Source organism: Chionomys nivalis, chromosome 20 (assembly GCF_950005125.1).
Source record: "Chionomys nivalis chromosome 20, mChiNiv1.1, whole genome shotgun sequence".
Lineage (NCBI taxonomy): Eukaryota > Metazoa > Chordata > Mammalia > Rodentia > Cricetidae > Chionomys > Chionomys nivalis.
The window spans coordinates 30,539,947-30,562,339 of record NC_080105.1 but is presented as its reverse complement, the minus strand read 5'-3'; the positions used below and the strand labels follow the sequence as shown (position 1 = coordinate 30,562,339).

Genomic DNA, 22,393 nt, shown 5'->3' with positions numbered 1-22,393 from the left:
CGACGCTCCAGCTCGCACCCAGAACAACCAACTTGTTATGGCAGATTTCATTCACGCCTTTCTGGAGGAAGAGCTTCCTCCAATGATCTCCACGGGTTTCACACAGCATCAGCTACCACCACCTCCCGTGGTGCTGAAAGGAGCCAAATTTGGGGAGGGATATAAAAAAGAGGGTTGCTCTCTAGAGTCACCCCAACCAAAAGGCTACATAGGAGGAAGGGTCCACCGCCCTCTCAATGCTTTCACTGTAAGCAATTGCTTTGGGATTCACTATTTCTTTCAATGAACCCTAGACCCGCTTTTCATTCCAGGTACTAGCAGACATCCTGGACAAAGCCCACGCTCTGTCCAACCCTGGATCCTCACAAGAATCTAGCAAGACACTGGTCTTCAGGAACACTCCACCAAATGACACCGCCCTCTCCTTGGGAATGCTCTGATCTCAACAATAACCTGACATTGAATCTGGCCAGAACACTGCCAGTTTGGAACAGGTTATTCCAGGAAAGCCATCTGACCATCTGCAGGTCGGACACAGAACGACATGAAAGAATCACGTAAAATTGGAAGACTCTTCCTCATGCCCTCAAAAATGTCTCGCAGCACTGGCCATCACGGAGTTCTTTTGCAAAGTCTGAAAACGTGATCACGAGGAAGCAATGATGAAGCAGATAAAAATAGAATCCATGGGAATGTGCCTGACATTATTACACAAAGTCTTGCAGGCTTGTTGGAGAACTCATAGCACCTGCCCTCCAACCACTCTGTCAATTCTGATTTCTTGGAAGGCGGGGAGCAAGAAAGAAGGGTGTGCTGAGGATGCAATGGAAGCATCCAAACCTTAGTGGGAGAAGCCTAGGATTAGCCTAACACCCAGTGTGGACACAAGGTCTATGTACAGGGTGGAGTGGGAGAAGCCTGGGATTAGCCTAACACCGTGTAGACACAAGGTCTATGTACAGGGTGGAGTGGGAGAAGCCTGGGATTAGCCTAACACCCAGTGTGGACACAAGGTCTATGTACAGGGTGGAGTGGGAGAAGCCTGGGATTAGCCTAACACCCAGTGTGGACACAAGGTCTATGTACAGGGTGGAGTGGGAGAAGCCTGGGATTAGCCTAACACCGTGTAGACACAGGTTTATGTACAGGGTATAGAGCTTGCTCTAGGTGTACAGTACGTCCACTGTCCTGATAGTAAAGAATGGAGCAACCACAGCCACGACTTAGATTACTTAAATGTAAACTGTGGTTGTCACTTCCTTTCCAAAAATAATTTTCCATGAAAGAGAAAATCCAGCGAGTGTGATTGCCAAAATAGCACGCAACATCCCTTATGTTTGCCCGATTTTGCAATAAAAAGGATAGTTACATTGATTGAGGCTTTTCCGCAAATGGAGACATGGTCATGGGACATTTTTGAAGTGTGAGATACTGACCCCAATTTAAAAGGATTTGCTACTTAAGGAGAAAGTAACCCTAGACTGTAAGTAACCAACCACAGACTTAGAACAATCTCCCCAGTTAAGACAGGGCTTAGGGCGTCTTGGTACAGGGACTTAGCAATAGAATTCAGTCTCCATGCTTCCTTTACATTGCATTTAAAAGCAAATTAATTTTTTTCCAGAATGAAAACATTGGTATCTTCCCACCTCTTTGCATACAAGTAAGGAACACAAACCACAAGGTTCCCAGGCTTTTCTCCCTTCAGCATCTCAAGTACAGTATCCCCGGGTTCCCAAGTCACAAAAAGCAAAGCCAGCGAATGGAATTCATAGAGAACCTGCTCATTCAAGGAGGCTCAGAACACTCGGTGCATTTTCACAGGAAACCTGTTTTGAAGCCTTCACTTCTGTGAACCATTGTGTTTGTCCTTCCCATCCGGCATGCAAAACACGATACAGACTCCATTGCATCCACAGCACTGATGCAACCTACGCTAAGTCCACCCACAATCCTTGAGTATTCCGTATGCAAACACACCACAACCCCCGCCCCAAGCATTCAAGGAGCCCCAGCAGAGTCCCTGTGTGCAAAACGAACCAGCCTCAGATGGGCATGGGCAGAACCTCAAATCATCTAGAACGGTGCATGGAACCTGTTTCTTTTTAAGGGGCGGGAGGGGGGGTGTTGTCTGTTTAAATACCCTCTAAGGTAACTGGTCATAATGCAGGCATAGGCGAACCTGGCACTGCGGGCAACCCTAGACGCAGGCTCTCCTTTCACAAAGCTCAGGGAGGCTGCAGTCCTCATATCTCCCTGCAGACCAGATGCTCGGCTCGATCCCCCTCCCCGATTTTACCTAACTAATAGCTCTCCAACCCCATATTGAGAGGGCCTGCTGAGGATCTTGCAGAGGTACAAAATGGTGGATGGGAGCTAATTTTTCCCTGCTCTCCCCATAACTCAGCACATCCATCACAGCAGGTCCTCTACCCACCAAACCCCCAAACTAGCCGAGGCGCACCGAACACGGCCAGCGGCTGAACAGTGGTTACCAACCTGATGTCATGTAGCCCCGAGAAGCCTGGGGCGCGAAGGCCGCGGGGAAGCGCTTGTGCAGGCGGTAGTCCTTCTCGCTGCGGGACCTCATGCGGTCCGAGGCCCGGTCCGAGAAATCCGAGCTAGGCCAGGCTCGCCGCAAGGTTGTGCTCCGGGTCTTCTTCATGGTGGGCAAGAGCGACCCTGGTGCCCCGATAGTGGGGCCTCAGCGCCGGGGCGCAACGCGCTGCTTCATCCGTCTACCGCGGCCACGACCCGGGAGGATTCTGCGCGCATTTTTTTCCCCAGCCCCTCTTCTCGTCGGTGTCTACACCGCCAGAGGCAGGTCCGGCCCTCCCCACGCCCCCCCACACCCCCACGGCGAAGGCTCCGATTTTACACTCGTCCCACAATGCATTCCACTTCATTTGCAATCCTCCCGGCTTCCAGCTTCCAGATTCCTGGGGGGGAAGGCACGTTGGGAGGCTCGGCTGCCGGGAGGGGGCGGCCGGGGTGGGGGCGCCGAGACTTGCAGCGTGGAAGCAATGGGAGCGCAGACAATGGCCCGATTCAGCGCAGGAGTGCTTAGCCAACTGTGCGCCACAGCACAAAAGACCCAAACAAATGAGGAAGCCGAGGCCTCCGGGGGCCGACCCTGGATCGCTCGCCCGGGAAGCTTGACCGGGCGGCTGCAGCCTCAACCGTACAGGGAGGCTTCAGCGCGAGGCGGCGTGGGGATGACAGCGTCCGAGTCGCGTCCCCCCGGACCTCCCAGCCGCGAGGCCCGCAGTCCCCGGCGCTGCCTGCCTCTGCTTCTCCCGCAGTCCTCGGGAGGCAATCTTCATTCCAGAGGCTCGAACGGGGGGCGCGCGGGAGCACCGGGACCGCCGCTGCGACAACGCAGGAAGAGCCCAATGGGTGCTGACGACCGCGGCGCCGCGTCAGGCTTCCTCCTTCCAAGGCTGGCGGGGGCGCGGGAGGGTGGGGGCGCGTGCCGACACGCGTGGGTCCCCCGCCGCAGGCATGCTCCTACTCACGGGCCGCGGTGGCTGCGGAGCCCGGCGATCGGCCCGCGCGCGGGGCCATCGCCGCCCGGTGACTAGCGCGCTGCGCGTTGGCACGGCAGGAAGCGGGACGGCCACCCAGTGTCATGCTAATCTCGGGGTTGAGCAGAGGCTCAGCGGGGATCCCGGCAGCAAAGCCCCAGCGGCGGCGGCGGCGGCGGCGGCGGCGACGACGACGCGGGGCCTGGGCCCTGCCGATGACACCGCGCGGATCGTTCCACGTCTTTCCGATGGTCCCTCCCCCTCGCTCCGAGGGCTAGCCTTCGTGGGAACGCGCCGAAACGCGGCGCCCGGCCCGGCCCACCTGCGCCCAGCCGGAGCCACGGGGCGCCGCGAACGCGCGGGGACGCCAGGCCCACGCTGCCTGCCACGCGCCAACGGCCTGTTCCCTCCGCGATCCTGAGTGGCAGTCACTCCCCGGTGGCCTGGTTGCGCTGGCGGACCCGGGGCCTCCGCACCGCCCGGCCCTGCACAGCTGTTTATGGTCCAAGCACCAATCGCTGCAGGACAGCGGTGCGCGCGGAGGAGGGGGCGCGGGCCAGACGCGAGGTCACGCCGAGTTAAAGGCGCCCGGCCTGGCCGCCAGCCCCGCCACGCGCCGCCACTCCCATTCTTATCCGCCACGCTCACCTCCCCACTTGGGTTGCCAAAAATGCGTTTTGAGCTATAAACAACGATAATAAAGCTGATTGCCTCTCGAAGAGATCTGTCATTTGGCGTTTGAGCATTTTTTTTTTAGTGCATCTGTGACAAGGAGACGTTTCCAATCATTTTAAAGGTGGTATTCCACGCTGATGGGTGACAAGATGAGATGCAGAGCCAGCAATAGGAAGCCTTCATGGGAACTCAGCAGTCGAAGGGCTCTAAAGGGTTAAGATTCAGAAAACCCTGGGCAAGACTCCCAGGAGGCAGAAAGGCAATGAGATCTAGTCTGTCTGTCTGTCTATCTATCTATCTATCTATCTATCTATCTATCTATCTATCTATCTATCTATCGCCAGTATCTCTTGTAAGAAAAAAAAATATCTCTGCGGATACTAAGGGGCGGGGATAAAAAGCCACAAGTCACATATAAAATGCATAACTACATCAAGCAATATTAATTACTAAGTAGAAACCTATTAGCCAATGTTCAGCAGTCTCTTTATAAATCAAGACAATCCCTCAAAAGGTGCCTTTTGCTAAAATGCAAAAATCAGAAAAACTACTGGCTTAGAAGGTCTAAAGGGCCATAGAGGTGGGTTTTTTTTTTAATGTTTTCATAAATGTGAGTTATGACATTTAGATATCTCAAATCAACAATTACTAGTACCTCTCGTGAAGCCAGAGTGGTTACACTAATTAACTCATAATAACAATTATGAATTAAGAGTGATGGCAATCCTGCGACAACTGTGACAGTCACTGACCGAGCAGATCGCATGTGTGAAATACCACATATGGCTCCCTGTGATGAATGGTCTAGTGGAAAAGAAATGCAGAAAGGTCCATTAAAGCCAAAACTCTGTGCCACATTTTGTGAAGATGCAGAACCTCCATGGCAGGAGCTGAGGTCTATAGCATGAAGAATTCCTCAAGCAGGGAAGGAGATGGTGTTTGGGGCCATGGGAACAGCCATGCAAAGGCCCTGGGGTAGAAAAGAATCTTGGTTTCTGTTGGAAGAAATGCAAGAAGGCCAGTATGGCTGGGATCAGAGCTGAGCAAGAAAGTCGTGGGCGATGAGGTCATGGAGGAAGGGAGAGTAGCTCATGCAGGGACTTGTCGGCCATGTTCAAGGTTTTATATTCTACTCCTGGTGGACTGGGAGCCACAGACGGGCTCAAAGCAAAAATGCAGTCATAATTTTAGAATATCTGTGTAGACGGAGCTAAAGGGTGGATTATGAAGCAGGGACTGGTTGGGAATTTGTGGGAAGTTAAGTTTGAATTACATGTCGTTTGTGGGGAACACGGGACGTTCGTGTTCGCATCGCGAAACAATGAGAGGGCCTGCACTTGTCTGAAGAGAGGTCTCAGTCACCTGTGACAACAAACCTTGCAGAGAAGTGAGAGCCTCCAGAAGCCAAGCAGCCAGACTCCTAAGAACCAGGCAGTCAATATGTCAGGGCTCTCGGGGCCCAGATGATGCCTGAAGCAAGGATGATGGGCCCCACTCAGTAACTGACTCACCCACATCGGCTAACAACGTACAATGGTCCTCCGAAGAGAAGGGATGAGTATGCCCAATGTGAATGTCAAGTTCAGCTTGTCTGTCTGTGCTTGTACATGACCCCTGAATCCCTAGCCACAGTTCCTAGTCCCCTAGCTCTCCTGAGACAACAGTGTCTCTTAGGCATCCACCAAGGCAGCCCATCTTTGGGAACCCCCAATATTCAACCTGGGAATTCACAAATATAATCTAATTGCCAGAAAGATAGTTGAGCTCCAAGCCCGAGGACATGAGTTACACAACCACAACCTGTGTAAAAAGAAGCCAGGCGTGGTGGCACACACCTGTAAATCCAGTGCTGGAGGGGTGGCGACAAAATGATCCCCATGGCTCACTGGCCAGCCAGTCTATCACAATCAGAGATGTCCTGGCCAATGAGAGACACTGTCTCAAGAAAACACCAATGGATGGCACCTGAGGAACACCTGAAGCGAACCTCTGGCCTCTACCCACAGATGTACGCTGTGTGTGAACTCCCAACACCACCCAAACACACACACATATCCGAATCCATATACACAAATACGCACATAAACAGATGTATGTGAATGTATGTGACTGCTTGTACATAAAGACGCACACCCATACACATAAAAATGGCTAAGCAGATCTTTTTTATAATATTAAAGGTCTTAAAGAAGGCTTAAGAATTCACATATTTGGTTTTCTGTATCAGATGAGAAATACTGATTAGATAGGTTTTGTGACTGATTCGCGTGTGTTGCTGGCTTTAGACATGCTAAGATGGAAAGTTGTAAGAGTTTTGACTGAAATTCTCATCATTTAGAATTGTTAAATTTGGGGGCGGTGATGGCACACGCCTTTAATCCCAGCACTCAGGAGGCAGAGGCAGGCGGATCTCTGTGAGTTCGAAGCCAGCCTGGTCTACAAGATGGTCTACAAGAGCTAGTTCCAGGGTAGGCTCAAAAGCCACAGAGAAACCCCATCTCAAAACAAAACAAAAAAAAAATTGTTAAATTTGTCACCATTGAGTGACTTTAGAGGAAGAGAAGGGTGAGCCTCTGTGTGTAAGACACATCTTCTCTAGTCACTGCTGCTCACTGCTCTCGCTGGGTGACCAGAAAAGGCTTGTTAAACATGCGGGAAGGTTTGAGTAGAAGTCTTCCCCTGTCAGTTATATAAATTGCTTTTTTTTAAAGAAAAAAAAAAGTAAATATACCTGGTGTAGGATGTATTGTTTTCATTGGTTAAATAAAGAGACTGCCTTGGCCTTTTGATAGGGCAGAAACTTAGGTAGGTGGGAAAGACAGAACTGGATGCTGGGAGAAAGAAGGCAGAGTCAGAAAGAGCCGCATGAAGTCGCCAGAGTCAGATATGCTGAGTCTTTCCCGGTAAGCCACGGCCTCGTGGTGCTACACAGATTACTAAATACAGGTTAAAGCAAGATGTGAGAGTTAGCCAATAAGAGGCTAGAGATAATGGGCCAGGCAGTGTTTAAATGAATACAGTTTCTGTGTAATTATTTGGCGTATAAGCTAGCCGGATGGTTGGGATGACAAGCAGCCCACCAGCCTGGATGTAAGCCAGTCAGATGACAGGACACAGCCTGCCGCTGTCCTTACTACATATACCAAGTATATAGTTTCAAAACTAAAAGGAAAAAATAAGTGAATTGAGCTTCGTTTAAATTTTTTTAATTTATATACAAAAGACACTATCGACAGAAAAATGCCCTCTACAGAATAGGAGAAAAAATGAAAATCATAAATTTAATAAGGGATTAATATCCCCAATACAGAGAGAATTGTTAAACCTCAAAGCAAAAAGACACACACAAACACACCACATAACCACATGCACACATATATATTACATATAACTTTAGGCAAACATCCTTAGTATCAGAAAATTACTAGCATGGCCCTAGATACACATAATACAAAATTTCCATCTCAGTCACTGTAAGGTGCTTGGTAAGATAGAATACATCAGAAATATTCCATTGTTACTATCCATTTCCTTGGCCATCTTCACCTTATGAAGCCAAAGGCCTCTGTCCATTACCCAGCAGCTCCCTAGCTCTTCCTCCCTCTGGCAGCCACTCCTCGGTTGTCTCTCGTGATCCTGACTTCTGCTTTATCTAAGTGGGCACACTGTATTTGTGTCATTGTGACCGTGGTGCTCTCGAGGTTCTTCTGTGGTGTAGCAGATATAAAAATGCCCTTCCTTTTGGAGGCAGGACAATATTCCACCATGTGGATAAGCTGCATTTTGTTTATGCACTTATGGAAACAAGTTGCTTTCACGGTTTAACTTTGATGACTAAAACTGTTGTGCTCACCAATCTCTCATATTCAGAGGTGGAATTACTGGATCATATTTTAATCCTGGTTTTTAATTTTTTGAGGTATTGCCATACTCTTTTCCACAGTGATTATACAGTTATTCATTTCTGCCAGCCATACACGGGGTCTCAAATATCTCTATGCTATTGGAGCACTTCCCTCTCTCCTCTTGCCCACCTCTCTTCTCCCCTCCCTCCCTCTTCTTTCCTTTGGCTAATAGCCTACCTAGGGGTTTTAAGGGGCACCTTATAATAATTTTGACTTGTTTATCTCTGTTGATTAGTGATGTTGAGGATTTTATGTGCTTTTCTTCTATTTTTGTTTGTGAGCCTGGTCTTTAATGGCCGAGTCATCTCTCCAGTCCAGCGTTTCTTTCAAGCTTTAGGATTAGGTTATTTGGGGTGTGTGTGTGTGTGTGTGTGTGTGTGTGTGTGTGTGTGTGATAATATCTCCCCCACTAGAGGAGATAATGCTCTCTTCAAGATCTGTAGTCTAGCTTGCAAAAACCCCAGTACCAAGCATGAGAAATCTCCCTTTGAGATCTTGGTCAGGGGAATTCAAAGAACTCCCAAAACGATACAGGCTATTGCTGTTGCCCTTGGTTCCCTCCCAGAATCTGAAGGTAAGACCCTGTACTGAAGATACAACGTGCTCCAGACATAGCACTTGGAAGAGTTGAACTGAATATGACCTAGAAGCCTCTTCCCTGAGCACTTTAGCAAGGTGATAAAGGAGATAAGTAATCAGTTGCCCTGCCCAGCTGTGACTCCTGCAAAGAACAATTACCAGAAGAGCAAGATATGCTCAAAGATGATAGAACGGCAGTTCTCATTGGGAGGTAACCAACAGCTGTCTAACTGGACTTAAGGCTCACTCAGTAGGACGGAAACCATGCCTCGTACTGTAAATCCAGACAATTACCCATGACACACGGGTGAGGCCATAGAACCTAAAGGAGAACGTACTGTTGCCTCTTCCTTAAGCCACTATAACCCCTAACTGCATTCCAGTTATCCTTATGCCCAGAGGAGAATGTAAAATTGCACCCTTTGTCAGAGAATATGCTCTTTGCAGCAGATGGAGACCATTGCAGAAAACCCACAACTGATGAAATGCAGAGGACAAGTGATTAGGGGGGTACCCAGCCCCATTGGAGAACATCGCAGAAGAGAAGCCGGAAAGACTGTAAGAACAAAGAATCAAAACAAAGAATCTTGCCTAAACAAGACCTGAATAATCACAGTGCCCCTGACATCATCCCAACATGGAAGACCCGCCCCTAAAGAAAGAGCCATAGACAATTAATGGCTGATGAGAGAGGAAGATGATTAGTCCTCCCCAGGGAGGAGCTCCGTAATTAGCTATTCAATACCAGGTGGTCAGCCCTAAACACATACACATAAGAGCAACACTGAATAGACTCAGTAGGTTATATTTATATGTATCGTATTATTTATATTACATGTTTTATATATTATATACTATACATATATGTATTTTATGATTTATATTAACTGATAAGTACTTGTAATGGTAATAATTTAAAAAAACAAGCCATAGATTTGAGAGGGGGAAGACACAGAAAGTACTGAAGGGAGGGGAGATTATATGAAATTGAAGAAATATAATAATAATAATATATCCTAATTAAATATACCAACTTTAAAAGTACAAATCAAGTTAAGAAAGGGTATTTACCTATGTCCTTACATAAGCCTAACTATTCTATAAAGAAAATTTAGACTCCAGTTTAACCTGATTGCTTACATGCATAGTATCACTTCTCTTTCAATGTTATTGACAAAATACTAACCAAATGCTACAATGAAAAACCAAAAAGGAGACACCATTTTAGGGCAGCAGGCAGTATATCAGACACATGAACACTAAAAGCGCCTTTTATTTTAAACTTTAATACACTGTTACTTAATACACCAATATTTTTAAAAATTGAATTAAGTCCAAATTTTCATTATTAGATTTTTTTTTAAAGACCCAAATCAAACTTTTCTCCACATCCATGATCAAATTCCACCTGCAAATTTGTATACAGGGCCACATGTGACCTCTGTGGATTCAATCAGGTCCTTAAAGACAGAAGGAAGTGTGCGTTGCCCTATGGAGTGTGGCCTCTGACCTGAAGAGTTCTCTACCTGTGCACAAAACTTCACTTCTCGCCTTCTTTAGAAACGGTCGATGCACAACTGTTTGGGGTACAAGATGGAACCTCCACAATGCCCCACCACAAGCTTCAGAGAAGATGTTAATATCTGTGTACCAGGAGCCTAGCATGGAAACTAACAAAACAGAGACAGCTGACAAAGGAGGTGGCATCTATGACACCGTGTAGCAGCTCCGGGCTGACACCCCGCCAAGTGTGTCTAGCATTTGAGCAAATTCACAGCAAGGTGAGGCCCAACACGGGCACGGGAGCCTGGCCAGGAGTCAGCCAGCCACTGCATCCTCTCAAAGGCCATTCAAGCTTTGGAAACACCAGACGCATCCCACATTGTGGGTCCCGAGACAACCTCGCCCCAGATTCTCACTAACAAAACATCTCCAGGACTCCTAAAGTCTATTCTTGAGCACTGGGTTCACTGAGCTGGTCCCCAGTCCCCAACCCTTTGAATCTGTCATCTCCCTCCTCAGAGAGTGGCCAAGTGTTCCAGAGACTGAATAGAGACGTCAGGAGGAAGCTGATTGTTCACTGTCTGTCTGTCTGTCTGTCTATCTGCCTGCCTCTCTCTCTCTCTCTCTCTCTCTCTCTCTCTCTCTCTCTCTCTCTCTCTGTGTGTGTGTGGGGGGGGGGCACCAAATACAAATATGGTCACAGAGAGATCCTCTTCCCTGATTGGGGAAAGGCCTGGGAACTCCTGAAAGAGTAAATGCTGCTTTTCCGTATTAAAAAACAGCAAATGAAACAAAAGATGAGAAATGAAAGACAAAAAAAAAAAAAAAAAAAGTAGAGAAAGGGAACTGTGGCCACCTGGTAACATTGAAATGGCCCTACCCAGGTCTTCTACCTGCCCTGTGAGGTCACCTCACTGCTCAGGACAGCCTGGGGAGGGCCCACGCCCACCTGTTCTTTACCCTAGAACTCACTATTGGGAAAAAGAAGAAAGGAGTGTTTTGTGCTGGCTAGCCTGCCATCCATCTCTTCCAGGAAGACACTGGTGTAAGATAGGATGGCTTCTCCCGGGATGGCCTTCAACTGGTGGAAGGCAGACTGAACACCCCATAAAGGAGAGAAGCAAATGGATATGTGTTCAAAACCCAACCCCAGCCAGCTGACTGCCGACAAGAGTGGGGGAAGGCTGGGACTGTGGGAATGCTGGGAAAAAAAAAAAAAAAAAAAAACAAAGAACTATAGTAATACACCCAGTATATAAAATTCCTCAGAAATGTTGAACTTCACAGCTAAAATGAATGCTTTATGGAATCTACCCCAAAAGCCATACCTCCAAACTGCTTTGGAGGCAACACTGCTGAGCTGTGCTAGGAAGGGAGGGTAGCCCAGAGAACAAGATGGCGGGACTGACAGGATATAAGTTTGAACTGGAATTCTACCACAAAGTGGGTGAGGGGAAACAGGAAGCATTATCAAGACAGAGCCTGCAAGTGTTGATGAGTGGGGGTTGGGCGACAGGCAGAGGGCACAGGGTGAGTGGGGGGCACCAATCTTTAAGAGCTGAGAGTCGACACACAGACTAGGGGTCATTTGAACTTTGGATACATTCTTTCGTGCACGGTGCAGGAAGCACTCATTACTTACACCAGTCCTTCTGAGTCCTTTCCAGTCCCTTTGGCTGTTAGATAAACCCTAATGACGTATACACACATTTACCCTCCTGTTAATATGCATAACCATCTCTTCACTGACAAATCTACTCACGACTTGAGTCCTTATGTGATTTCCTGTTGGACACTGTTGTCCACTTCTTCCTCTCAGCTTGTCCCCACTGCCCTTTTACCATTCTCCCCTGGCTCTCTGACTCTTTGGTGTCACCTCTGATAGAGGAGCATGGGCTGTTTTCTAAATTTTGTCCAAGTCTCCCATCTTTATCATCACAAGCTCACTATCAGAGCCAACATCCTCCGCATTCTTTTAACCTCCAAAGTGTCTTCTAACCCCCACCACCACCATCCCGGTTCTCTCTCCCATGTCTGCAAACGTTCATATCCTGCTATCGGTATATCTCCGTGGATAGTTCATGGAAAACCAGCTCATACTACTCACTGGACAAAACCCATCACCACCTCCTTACACGCCCGACTTGTGGGGTCATTTTTGTTCTCTTTAAGTGTGTTCTGCTCATCTGTGTGTGGTGCGCTTATGTATATGTGTGCTGGTGAACGCTCAGAGACTAGAGGAGGGGTAACGTGGCCTGCTCCCCCTCTCTTCACCTTCTGCCCTTGAAACAGAGTCTTTCACTAAGCCCGGAGCTAGTCCCGGCAGTCAGTATGCTCCAGTAATCCTGTCTCCACACCCCGTATTGCTGGAGTTACAGGTGGTTGTATGTACCGCCAGCCCCAGCTTTCCACAAGGGTGGAGCGATTCAAACGTAGGTATTTACACCTGTGCAGCAAGTGTTCTTCCTCCCTGAGCCATCTCTCCAGCCCCACCTTAGAGTCTTAGTATACACTTCCAAGCTCTGCTGACCACATTTTTACCATCCAGTCACCCTGGGCAGGAATCTGGAAGCCATCTTCATTGCTTCTCTCTCTGGCACTGACTGCTCTTTCTCCCATCTAGACCCTGCCCCTAACTCCACTGGGCCACCATTGTGTTATACCCTGGAGGCCCAAGGCAAGGCTCCCTCTAGGAAAGAGAAGGCAGGCTCTAAAATGATACACAATTTTCTCACAAACAATATAAGCATTCATTAAAATAAGACTATGTTGCAAAATCTAAAAATTAAAACAAAATATATGAGAGTTAGACATGGTAGCAGACACCTAAAATCCCAGAACTCAGAAGTCGGAAAGACAAGCAAGGATATCACAGCCAGCCTGGACTAGAGGGAGAGGGACAGGGACAAGGAGAAGGACAGAGAGAGGTAAAGCCCGAACTACATGTAATCATATGCCTAAGTTATTTGTTAGAAGATCTTCCAAAATAAGATTTGTAATTTGAAAATCAAACTTTTTTTTTTTTTTTTTTTTTTTTTGGTTTTTCGAGACAGGGTTTCTCTGTGGCTTTGGAGCCTGTCCTGGAACTAGCTCTGTAGACCAGGCTGGTCTCGAACTCACAGAGATCCACCTGCCTCTGCCTCCCGAGTGCTGGGATTAAAGGCGTGCGCCACCACCGCCGGGCTGTGAAAATCAAACTTTAGAATCAGTAATCTGGTTCAATATTAACAATTTTAAAGCCAGCATTGTACGGTATACCAAAACGATGAAATATTTCAGTTGGTGTACTAAGTAGCACGGAGAAGCCCCAATTCACAAGTGAAGGCAGTCTGAGATGAAAATACTGAGCCACCTTCTGGGGCCGGGTCAGGCAGAGACAGTGCAAGCACTTGGTTTTGTTCCCTGAACTTTGTTAGCAAAAGTTACTCTGTATAGCATATTATTTAATAACACATAGCATTCTTCTTTGGGCTCTTGTATCGAGCTTACAAGATGCTCTTAAACGTTATTATGATAATTTTTACAGTCAACAAAATGACTCAGTGAATAAAGGAATTCGCCACCAAGCAAGTCTGATGCTGTGAGTTCAATCCCCGGCAAAGCAAGACCTGTGTCCTGAAAGTTTTCTTCTTTATTGCACATGCATGCTGTACAGTGGTGTAAGCCCTTTGCGACCTGCCCACATACACAAAATAAACGTTGATTTTCTTTTCCCAACTAAACCTGAAGAGTCCCTAACTCACTTTACCCAAAGACATCAGCTCATCAAGATTTAGTGTATGCCCTGTGAACCCAAGTATGCTTGATTCACTTTTATTTCTTTTGATGTGTGTGTATGTGCAGATGCACATGTATGTGTGGGTGGGTGTGCATATGTATGCACATAACTGTGGAAGTCTAGCTCAATTCAGGCATAATTCCTCAGGAGCCGTCCACCTCATTTTTGATACAGTGTTTCTCACTGGGCCCTGAGATGCAAGGATAAGGCCAGAGAGGCTTGTCAGAGAGGACCAGGAATCCCTCTCCAGCACCACAATGCCTGGCTTTTTCTTTCTCTAAACTGAGAACTGAGGAGCAAACCTGCACAGGAAGCATAGCACCGACTGAGACATCTTCCCTGCCCCATGAATCAACTTTAAAAACCTGTCTCGTTTTCAAACAGGTTTTGCACACTAGCTCACAGTGCAGCAACATCTGAGCGTTTGAGGAACCGGAGTTGACTCAAGGAGGCAGAAATAGCACCATGACCTAATCTTTACAAAGCCTGGACAGACTGAGGACCCTCCCACAAAGAACGGGTTTGAGAAGTGATCCTCAACTCGAGGGTCTCTACCCTCCGGGGGTTAAACAACCCTTCCACAGGGGTCACCTAAGACCATCAGAAAACACAGATATTTACATTACTATTCATAACAGTAGGAAAATCACGGTTAGAATGTACCAAAGAAAATAATTTTATCATTGAGGGTCCCCACCACATGAGGAACTGTATTAGAGGGTCACAACATTAGGACGGTTGAGAACCATTGTTCCAGAGAGATCCTAAGTTTGTATGAGATCCAAATAGCCAACATCAGGTTCTCCTTCATAAAATCCAAGCTTATTTTGTCTTGGAATAAGACAAGTTGAAGTAGTTGTTGGGGTGGTGAAAGAAGAAATTCAGTTACCTGATTTGCACAGCCGACCATTTGAAGAACACCCCTCCCCCATCTCCCACATAGGTCTCTGGCTTCTGCTGTGGAAATAACAGTGATCAGCATCCACTTCTCCTGCCAAGCTCCAAGAGGCAGAACAAGACTGCCTCCATGGTCTCTATGTGCTTCCTAATGCTGCTCATTCATCGGCCTGTGAGCTGAGATCCCAGGATCCGTGAGTTCCTTAGGTTACCATAACTAATACTGACCTGGATGTATTTAGAAAAATAAAAATGAGCATGTGTGCAATCCTCACTGTTTCATAATGAAAAGAAAATGCATACTTTATATATTTATGTTAAGCAAGGCAAATCCTTGACATATTTTGCTATAACATAACCAGTGGGTTTTTTGTGTAGTAGGAAATATATTCATGGATATATTTTCTCTCTCTCTCATTAAAAAAATCATGAAGTGGCTGGTGAGAAGGCCCGGCAGGTGAAAACCCCTGTCACCCAGCCTGACAACCCGAGTTTGATCTAGGACTTATCTGGTAGAAGGAGAGACTGACTTCTGAGAGCTGCCCTCTGACCCCGCCCTTGTCACGGCAACCGACCCAGTTTCCGGTTCTGAGTCTTGGTGCTTGTTACTTAAAAGATCACATTTTGCTCTCCTGATGCCCCGGGGTAGCATCACCCTGGGCTTCTGTCTCTATGGATACAAAACACAGAATATAGGCAAGCCCAACAGCACTTCCTGTCTCTGGTGCTCTTGGAAATCATTCTGTTGAGGGGCACATGCCTCATGCATGGCTGAGAGGCCAGAACAAGACATTGGGCATTCTGTTCTTTGGCCACCTTATTCCCTCGAGACAGGGTCTCTTCACTGAACCTGAAGCTTACATCTTTTGACTAAATTGGACTGTCAGCAAGATCCAGAATTTCTTCTGCACATATGTATACACACACACACACACACACACATACGTACACAGACATACACACACAAATAAATAAATGTATTTATCCTGGTCGAGTAATAAGTGGTAATACGCCACCGGACAAACCTCCTTCAGACCGTTATTAGGGAGTAATCTGTGTATTAGCAAACAGGACTTGCACCACGCCTTTCTCCTATCACGTGATTCCACAACTTATATCCTTCAGCTGCTAAATATGGGAGGGAAGTTGAAAACAAGCCGTTCAAGTGGACTTGGCAGAGATGGTCAGGGATGGCGTGTGTAGTGCTCACTCTGTGTTAGCGCTGGCGATCTTAGCCAGCCTTCAAAGACATCTGAACATCAGCAGAATTAATGAAGAAAGTCTGCTATTTCCCTTTCATTTTGTGTGTGTGTTATACGTGTATATGGGTGTGCTCATGCTAGTTATATTCCCTTGAGTTAGGGCCTGTCACAAAACCTTGGAGCTAGCAGATTTTTTTTAACTAAGTTGGCAGCAAGTCCTAGTGAGTCTCCTGCCTCTGTCCCCCACAGTGCTGAGGTTACAGGCCATGCCAGGCTTTTACATGGGAGTTGGGGGATCCAGTCTCAGGCCTTCACATTTGAGTTTGAAGCCCACCGAGCCCCCAAGAACTCTTAAATAGAGTTTTAAAAGTGTAAAAACAAACAAGCAAACAAAACCACAAAAGCCTTGAGTGAAACTGGATATGACAGGAAGTATTTGAGTTTCTCCTCTTTTAAATAGCTTGTGTAGAATGCTTTCTAAACCAACATGAGCCACATGTCAGATAGATGATCCATCCTTCAGTTGGCCAAAGAACTTGTGCTGACCCACAATCAGAATGAGAAAAGAAAATGCTCAAGATTGACTAGTCTGAAGAAGTGTGTGCACTGAACACTTCCAATCCCATACCTCATCTGTAGAAATGAGCAGGGGACCTGGGGTTTTGGAAGGGATGGGTCATTGGAAGCTTCTGTGGAAATCTGGCTCCTGGCATTCCCATGCGTGTACCCATAAGCACTTATTCATAAGATGGCTTAAACACTGGAAGCATAGTCAAGTGAGACAAATATCTGTGCAAGCTTCACTCATGCAACACAAAGCAACGGGGAATAAGAAAAACCCTACATCTCGTAACAGCTCATACTGATACTGCATGTGCCACAGCCTGTCTGTGGAAGCGACAGAAGTCAGTTCTCTCCTTACCATGTGAATCTCTGGGATAAACTCAGGTTGCCATGCCTGCAGCAAGCATTTTCACTCACTGAGTCATCTCCTCAAGCATAGATTGCTTTGTAAACTGAAAAGAGTGTTACTGGCTGCATCAGAACAGACGTTGCATTAGAATGTAAGATGCATTAGCAAACTTACACCAGGCACAGGAGGATATACGGCCACATATTGGAAGAGTCAAGAAAGCAACCCAGAGACTGGAAGGTTGCCCCAGCAACTGCATGATTGCCACAAATACCATGAATAAGAGTAAGTTTTATCTTAAGATTCCATATTGAGAATACCAGGCATAACGGTGAATGCTTGTAATCCTACCAGTAGAAGTGTAGGGGGAGTTAGAGGCAGGTAGATCTGTGGGCTCTCTGGCCTGATAGGAGAGTTCCAAGAGATCCTGTATCCACAAAACAAGAAGGTGAGCATTTAAATAATAGTACCCAGGGTTGAGCTCCAAAGCCTACAAGCATGTCTACATACACAGAGAAAGAGAGACAAAGACACATACATGCACACACGAGAGACAGACAGACAGAGACAGAAAGAGAGAACAGAGACAAAGAGAATTAAATTCAGACAGATAAGTACATTTACATTGTGGACATAAAAAATTACCAATAAGATCAGATTTTCTTATATGTGTATGTAGTATTACTATTTTTATGTGTGTAGGATTTGCAGTTAACTCTGTCTGCTTTCTTTCACCCCTGGGGAGAAGGGTAAAGATTACATAAGATGCATGCTGAATAGGTCTCACTACAACTTTAATTCCAACGGAAAAGGAGGATGAGGCAAGCGCACATGCTGACAGACGCTTCCAGTCCCTCTTGCCTTCCCAGGGCCCCCGGGAAACCAGACAGTTCAGATGCAAAGAGCCACTGCCTCCTTCCAGGCCTCCAAGCAGGCAGGCTCCCTGGCAGTGCCGAGGGGCAAGTCAGAACACTCCACATGTGAAGCGCCTCAGCACACAAACCCAACTAAACCTACCGGCCATACCCCACCTCAGCCTACGTCATCACACCCTGTGCCAGCAAAGAGAACGACACCTACCTATGTCCGCCTCCCGGGTGGGAAGGTAGGAGGCCATGCAGAAATCACTAAGGGGTTCTCAACCTATGGGTCACAACCCCCCTCGGGGGTTGTATATCAGATATTTGCATTATGATTCATAAAAGTAGCAAAATTACAGTTAGGGGGTAGCAACAAAATACTTTTATGGTTGGGGGTCACCAGAACAGGAGGAATGGTGTTAAAGCGTTCAGCATTAGGAAGGTTAGGAACCACTGCACTGGAAAGAGACAAACGGAAATGACGCCAGACATTTGACAGGGAAGTTTTGTTCTAAAAGAATCTCAGAGACTAGCTTCCGAAGGATATCTGATCTGGCTTCCTGGCTCTGCAGGGTCTGCTTGCACATCTCTAGCTTCCCAAAGATTTTTTTCCAGAGTCATGATGCATTTTTAAACTTAAATTACTTGGGTTTAGATTCCCAGCAATAGCAGAGAGGGTGCCTGAACTGGCCTTCTCCTGTAATCAGACTGGTGACTACCCTAATTGTCGTCATAAAGCCTTCATCCAGTAACCGACAGAAGCAGATGCAGAGACCCACAGCCAAGCACTGGGTTGAGCTCCTGGAGGTCAGTTGAAGAGAGGGAGGAGGCATCATATGAGCAAAGGGGTCAAGAGCGTGATGGAGAAATCCGCAGAGACAGCTAACCCGAGCTCGTGGGAGCTCATGAACTCTGGACTGACAGCTGCAGGGGCCAAAGCGGGCCCCCCAAATGTGGGTGGCAGTTGTGTGATGTGATCTTTTTATGGAACCCCTGGCAGTAGGACCAAGATTTATCCCTGGTGCATGAACTTGATTTTTTGAGTCCATTCCCTATGTGAGATACCTTGCTCAGCCTTGATACAGGGGGGAAGGGGTTTGGTCTTGCCTCAACTTGATATGACAAGTTTTGTTGACTCCCCATGGGAGGCCTTACCCTCTCTGAGGAATGGATGGGAGGTAGGGGGAGGAGGAGGAGGGGAAACTATGAATGGTATGTAAAATGAATATTAAAAAAAAAAGCTGAATTTACCTTCAGAGAAAGAAAATGAACAGAAAAGAGGAAAGTAAAAAAAAAAAAGTTATTTGAGTTTTAGGGATAAGGGGATCATGGCATTCTAACAAATCAGTATATTCGTGCCATAGTTGGGAGGTAGAGGGAGGAAATCAAAAGTTCAAGGCCAGCCTTGGACTACTGGAAGAGTCTGTCTCAAAAGTAAATAAATAAACAAGTAAATAACAACTTAGATTCAGAAACAATCCAAACAGACCGCCTGGCATGAGATGTCCAAGCTTGTGCTGGTTAGTTCCTTGTATATTACTACACCCTGTTACCCAACACCAACCTCAGTCACTAGGTGAGAGTTTAACCGAAAGTGATTTGATGTATTTGTCCAGTTCCATATGATCAAGGTTGAAGAAATGCCCGCACAAAGTCAGGGCTCCTGATTTTGCAGGACTTGCAGGCTTCCTGGAAGTGGCTTAAAGGCATTTGGGACAACAAGGGTTGGTTTCGCTGCAAAACATTTGCTAAAGCAGTGTAGCTTAGGAGATATAGAGAATGTTCTAGGATTGGAATATACCTACCAGCATATGACCAATATATGATCCCTGGGAGCTGTATGATAGACGGCGAGAAACATCTACACGTTGACCCTAACCTCAATTCAAGCACCTTGGCACATATGTACACCGAATAAATAAAATATAAAAGAAGAACATTAAGGAAATTTAAAATTAATTATTATCTCTACAATTTCTCAAGCAGACCAGAGGACTTCAACACTGGGCATGCACACACATTGAGTCACAGGTTTCAACTGCTCAGGATTATACTGTTTCTCTCTCTCTCTCCTTCTCTCTCTAGTAGCTGCTTTAAGTAGTCAAACTGTGTGATTTATCCAAGTCCCCCAGTTACCTTGTTCTGCCTAGACAAGCCAGTTCTGGTATATAATAGTTCACCTGAGAATTCATCTCTTTTTTAAAATCAAGATATATATGATCTGCTATGTTGCTGAATACAGACGCAGACCGCGTGCAAGAGGAAAAGGCAAGGCTCCATTCACAAAGAGCTTCATTCACAAAGTGTTCCAGTCCAGTGAGCTTGGCTAAGATCATGGTTTTGTTTTTACTGTTTGGCTTGCTCCAAGTATTTGTACAAGTTTGCTAGGCATGATGCAGCAAACACCCGCACACTAGATCACTTAATCGATGGAAGTTGTTATTCAAGATCAAGGGCTGATTCCTTCTGTAGGCTGTGAGGAAGAGTATGTCTATGCCTTGCCACTGACAGTCTCTGGGGTCCACATGACTTCTGTTTTCTCGTTTTGCCTTCATATGGTGATATATATATATGTATATATCTTTGTATCCAAGTTTCCCCTTTTATAAAGATGCCATTATAATATTGGTGGCCATTCTACTCTGCAGTGACTACATTATAGTACTGAAGCAGAACACATCAGGGTGCATCAGATGGGGAAACATGAATCAAATAATCCCACACTAGCTCCAAATAGGGTATTCTAAGATTTTTCTTTATTAAAAGGGAAAACTCGTAGAACAGGAACAAGGGTCCAACATCCAAGTGTGGAGCACAGGAAGAGAGGGGTGAGCAGGTGGGATCATGGTACCCCCAGCCCCTCATTGGCTGAAGGAGGCTCCCCATCACCTCCCCCTTTTGTCTAAATAGGAGAATTCCAAACCCAATACAAAACTATATACAATAAGAACAGATATCAAGTATAAAAATCAGAATTACAACCAGCATAAACATTATTAAGCAAGTAACATATGCTAGATGTTTCAGTATTCATTCTATCCCAAGGAGTCTAAGTATCTATTGTATTAGAAATGGCTTGACTAAATCATAAGAGGAAAGTAACTACGATTATCTAGTCTTCAACCCCATCGAAGGTCTGAGAAGGGAGACAATATTACTTGAGGAGGCAGGAAGTACAATCAAGCAGCTTCCAAAATGTGCAGTAGATGACAGAGACAACTGGATACCTGAGCAATCACCCAAAGTCTCATTTGCAATGTTGAAGCAACCAACTTTGGCTAAGGCCTAGAGTAACTGACAGAGGTAGGAAATTTTTCAAAACTGTCTTACCCTGTCTTGGCAAGATTTGGCAGTCTTTTTTCTTGTATCCTGCTTGTCCATGCATTTTGTCAGTGGTCGAGACATGGGCAGTTCCTTGCCTCTAAGAACAGTTTTGTCAAGAAGAAAACAAGCTCCAAGTGGAGTGTCTTCGGTGCTCAACACTCTCTTGGGAATAGATCGGTGCTGCCAGAAGCAATCATGTCTCACGTCAACAGAACCCTAAGCTATTTAAATTTTATGTTCTACAGTCTGAAGTAGTTGAAGATTACCTATCTATGCAGAATACAATCTCTATGTATCTAAAGAACTTGATTAGTCTAACTATAAGTATAACAAATATGAATGATTATTGACCTATAATACTTAATGCCTATATAAGTTAAAGACTAAGACTTCATATTAGAATATTAAATAATCTTTAAACAACTGTGCAGCAAATGAGGACAGTGACTTCAAAATGTAAACAATGTATAAGTATCTTGATCAGAGGTAGAAATATATAATGCAATATGATAAATATATCCTAAAATTGTATAGATACACAACAGAGGTAGAAACATGCTTGCATATAATCTGACAAATAACTTTGCATAGGTGTACAAATATTGTAAACAGAAATAGGAGCATATTTAATATAACAAATATAATTTGAATTTGTATCAATATACAAGAATCTATAAATCTATACCAATGTAAATTGTCTATAAATAATAGCTCACAAGTGTTCACTCTATTAATCACTATTATTATTATTGTTAGTGTAAGTAAGCTCACACTAATCTATTATCCCATTCAATTTTTCTTTTTTTTTTTCCCAAAAAGATCTCTGGGCCTACATAATTTCCACCCTCACCCCTAACCGGTAATAACCCCTAAATGATGTCCCTAAACCTAAGGACAGACTTTGTTTGGGAGAGCAGACATTGTCTTCTAAAATTATTTCCAGTTGTCATGGGGTGATGTTCTTTCTATGGGATCCTGTGAAAGTAAAATGATGGTTAAGTTTCAAGATTACTGTTGGTATAATTGCAAATGGTCCCTGAGTAGTTGATAGGGTTACTCTGAAGTTCTTATTTGGAGTTCTGGTAAGAACATTGTAAGAAGGTGCACCATTTCAGCTAACGAAGTTGGAACCATCTTTAGCAGCTGGTACCCAAAACTGGTCAAATAGTAGTGCTATCAGCATCATTACGCCATATCAACCAGGGGAGTCATTGTTGTGAGGCCTCATCTTCT

At 45.8% G+C, this 22,393-nt stretch overlaps 1 protein-coding gene across 3 annotated transcripts in view; it reads right to left on the bottom strand.

Annotated features, from left to right (window-relative positions):
* Stox2 (storkhead box 2) overlaps nucleotides 1-22,393 on the bottom strand; it is a 217,333-nt gene that overhangs the window by 99,577 nt on the left and 95,363 nt on the right. Inside the window, exon 1 of one of the 3 annotated variants that reach the window (XM_057752382.1) lies at nucleotides 2,500-2,665. The exons of 1 other annotated variant lie outside the window; for it this stretch is intronic. In XM_057752382.1, the coding sequence (XP_057608365.1) occupies nucleotides 2,500-2,665 (166 nt within the window). Of the gene's footprint in view, nucleotides 1-2,499; nucleotides 2,666-22,393 lie in introns of those variants that run through there. One more of the 3 variants, XM_057752383.1, reaches the window with a different exon arrangement.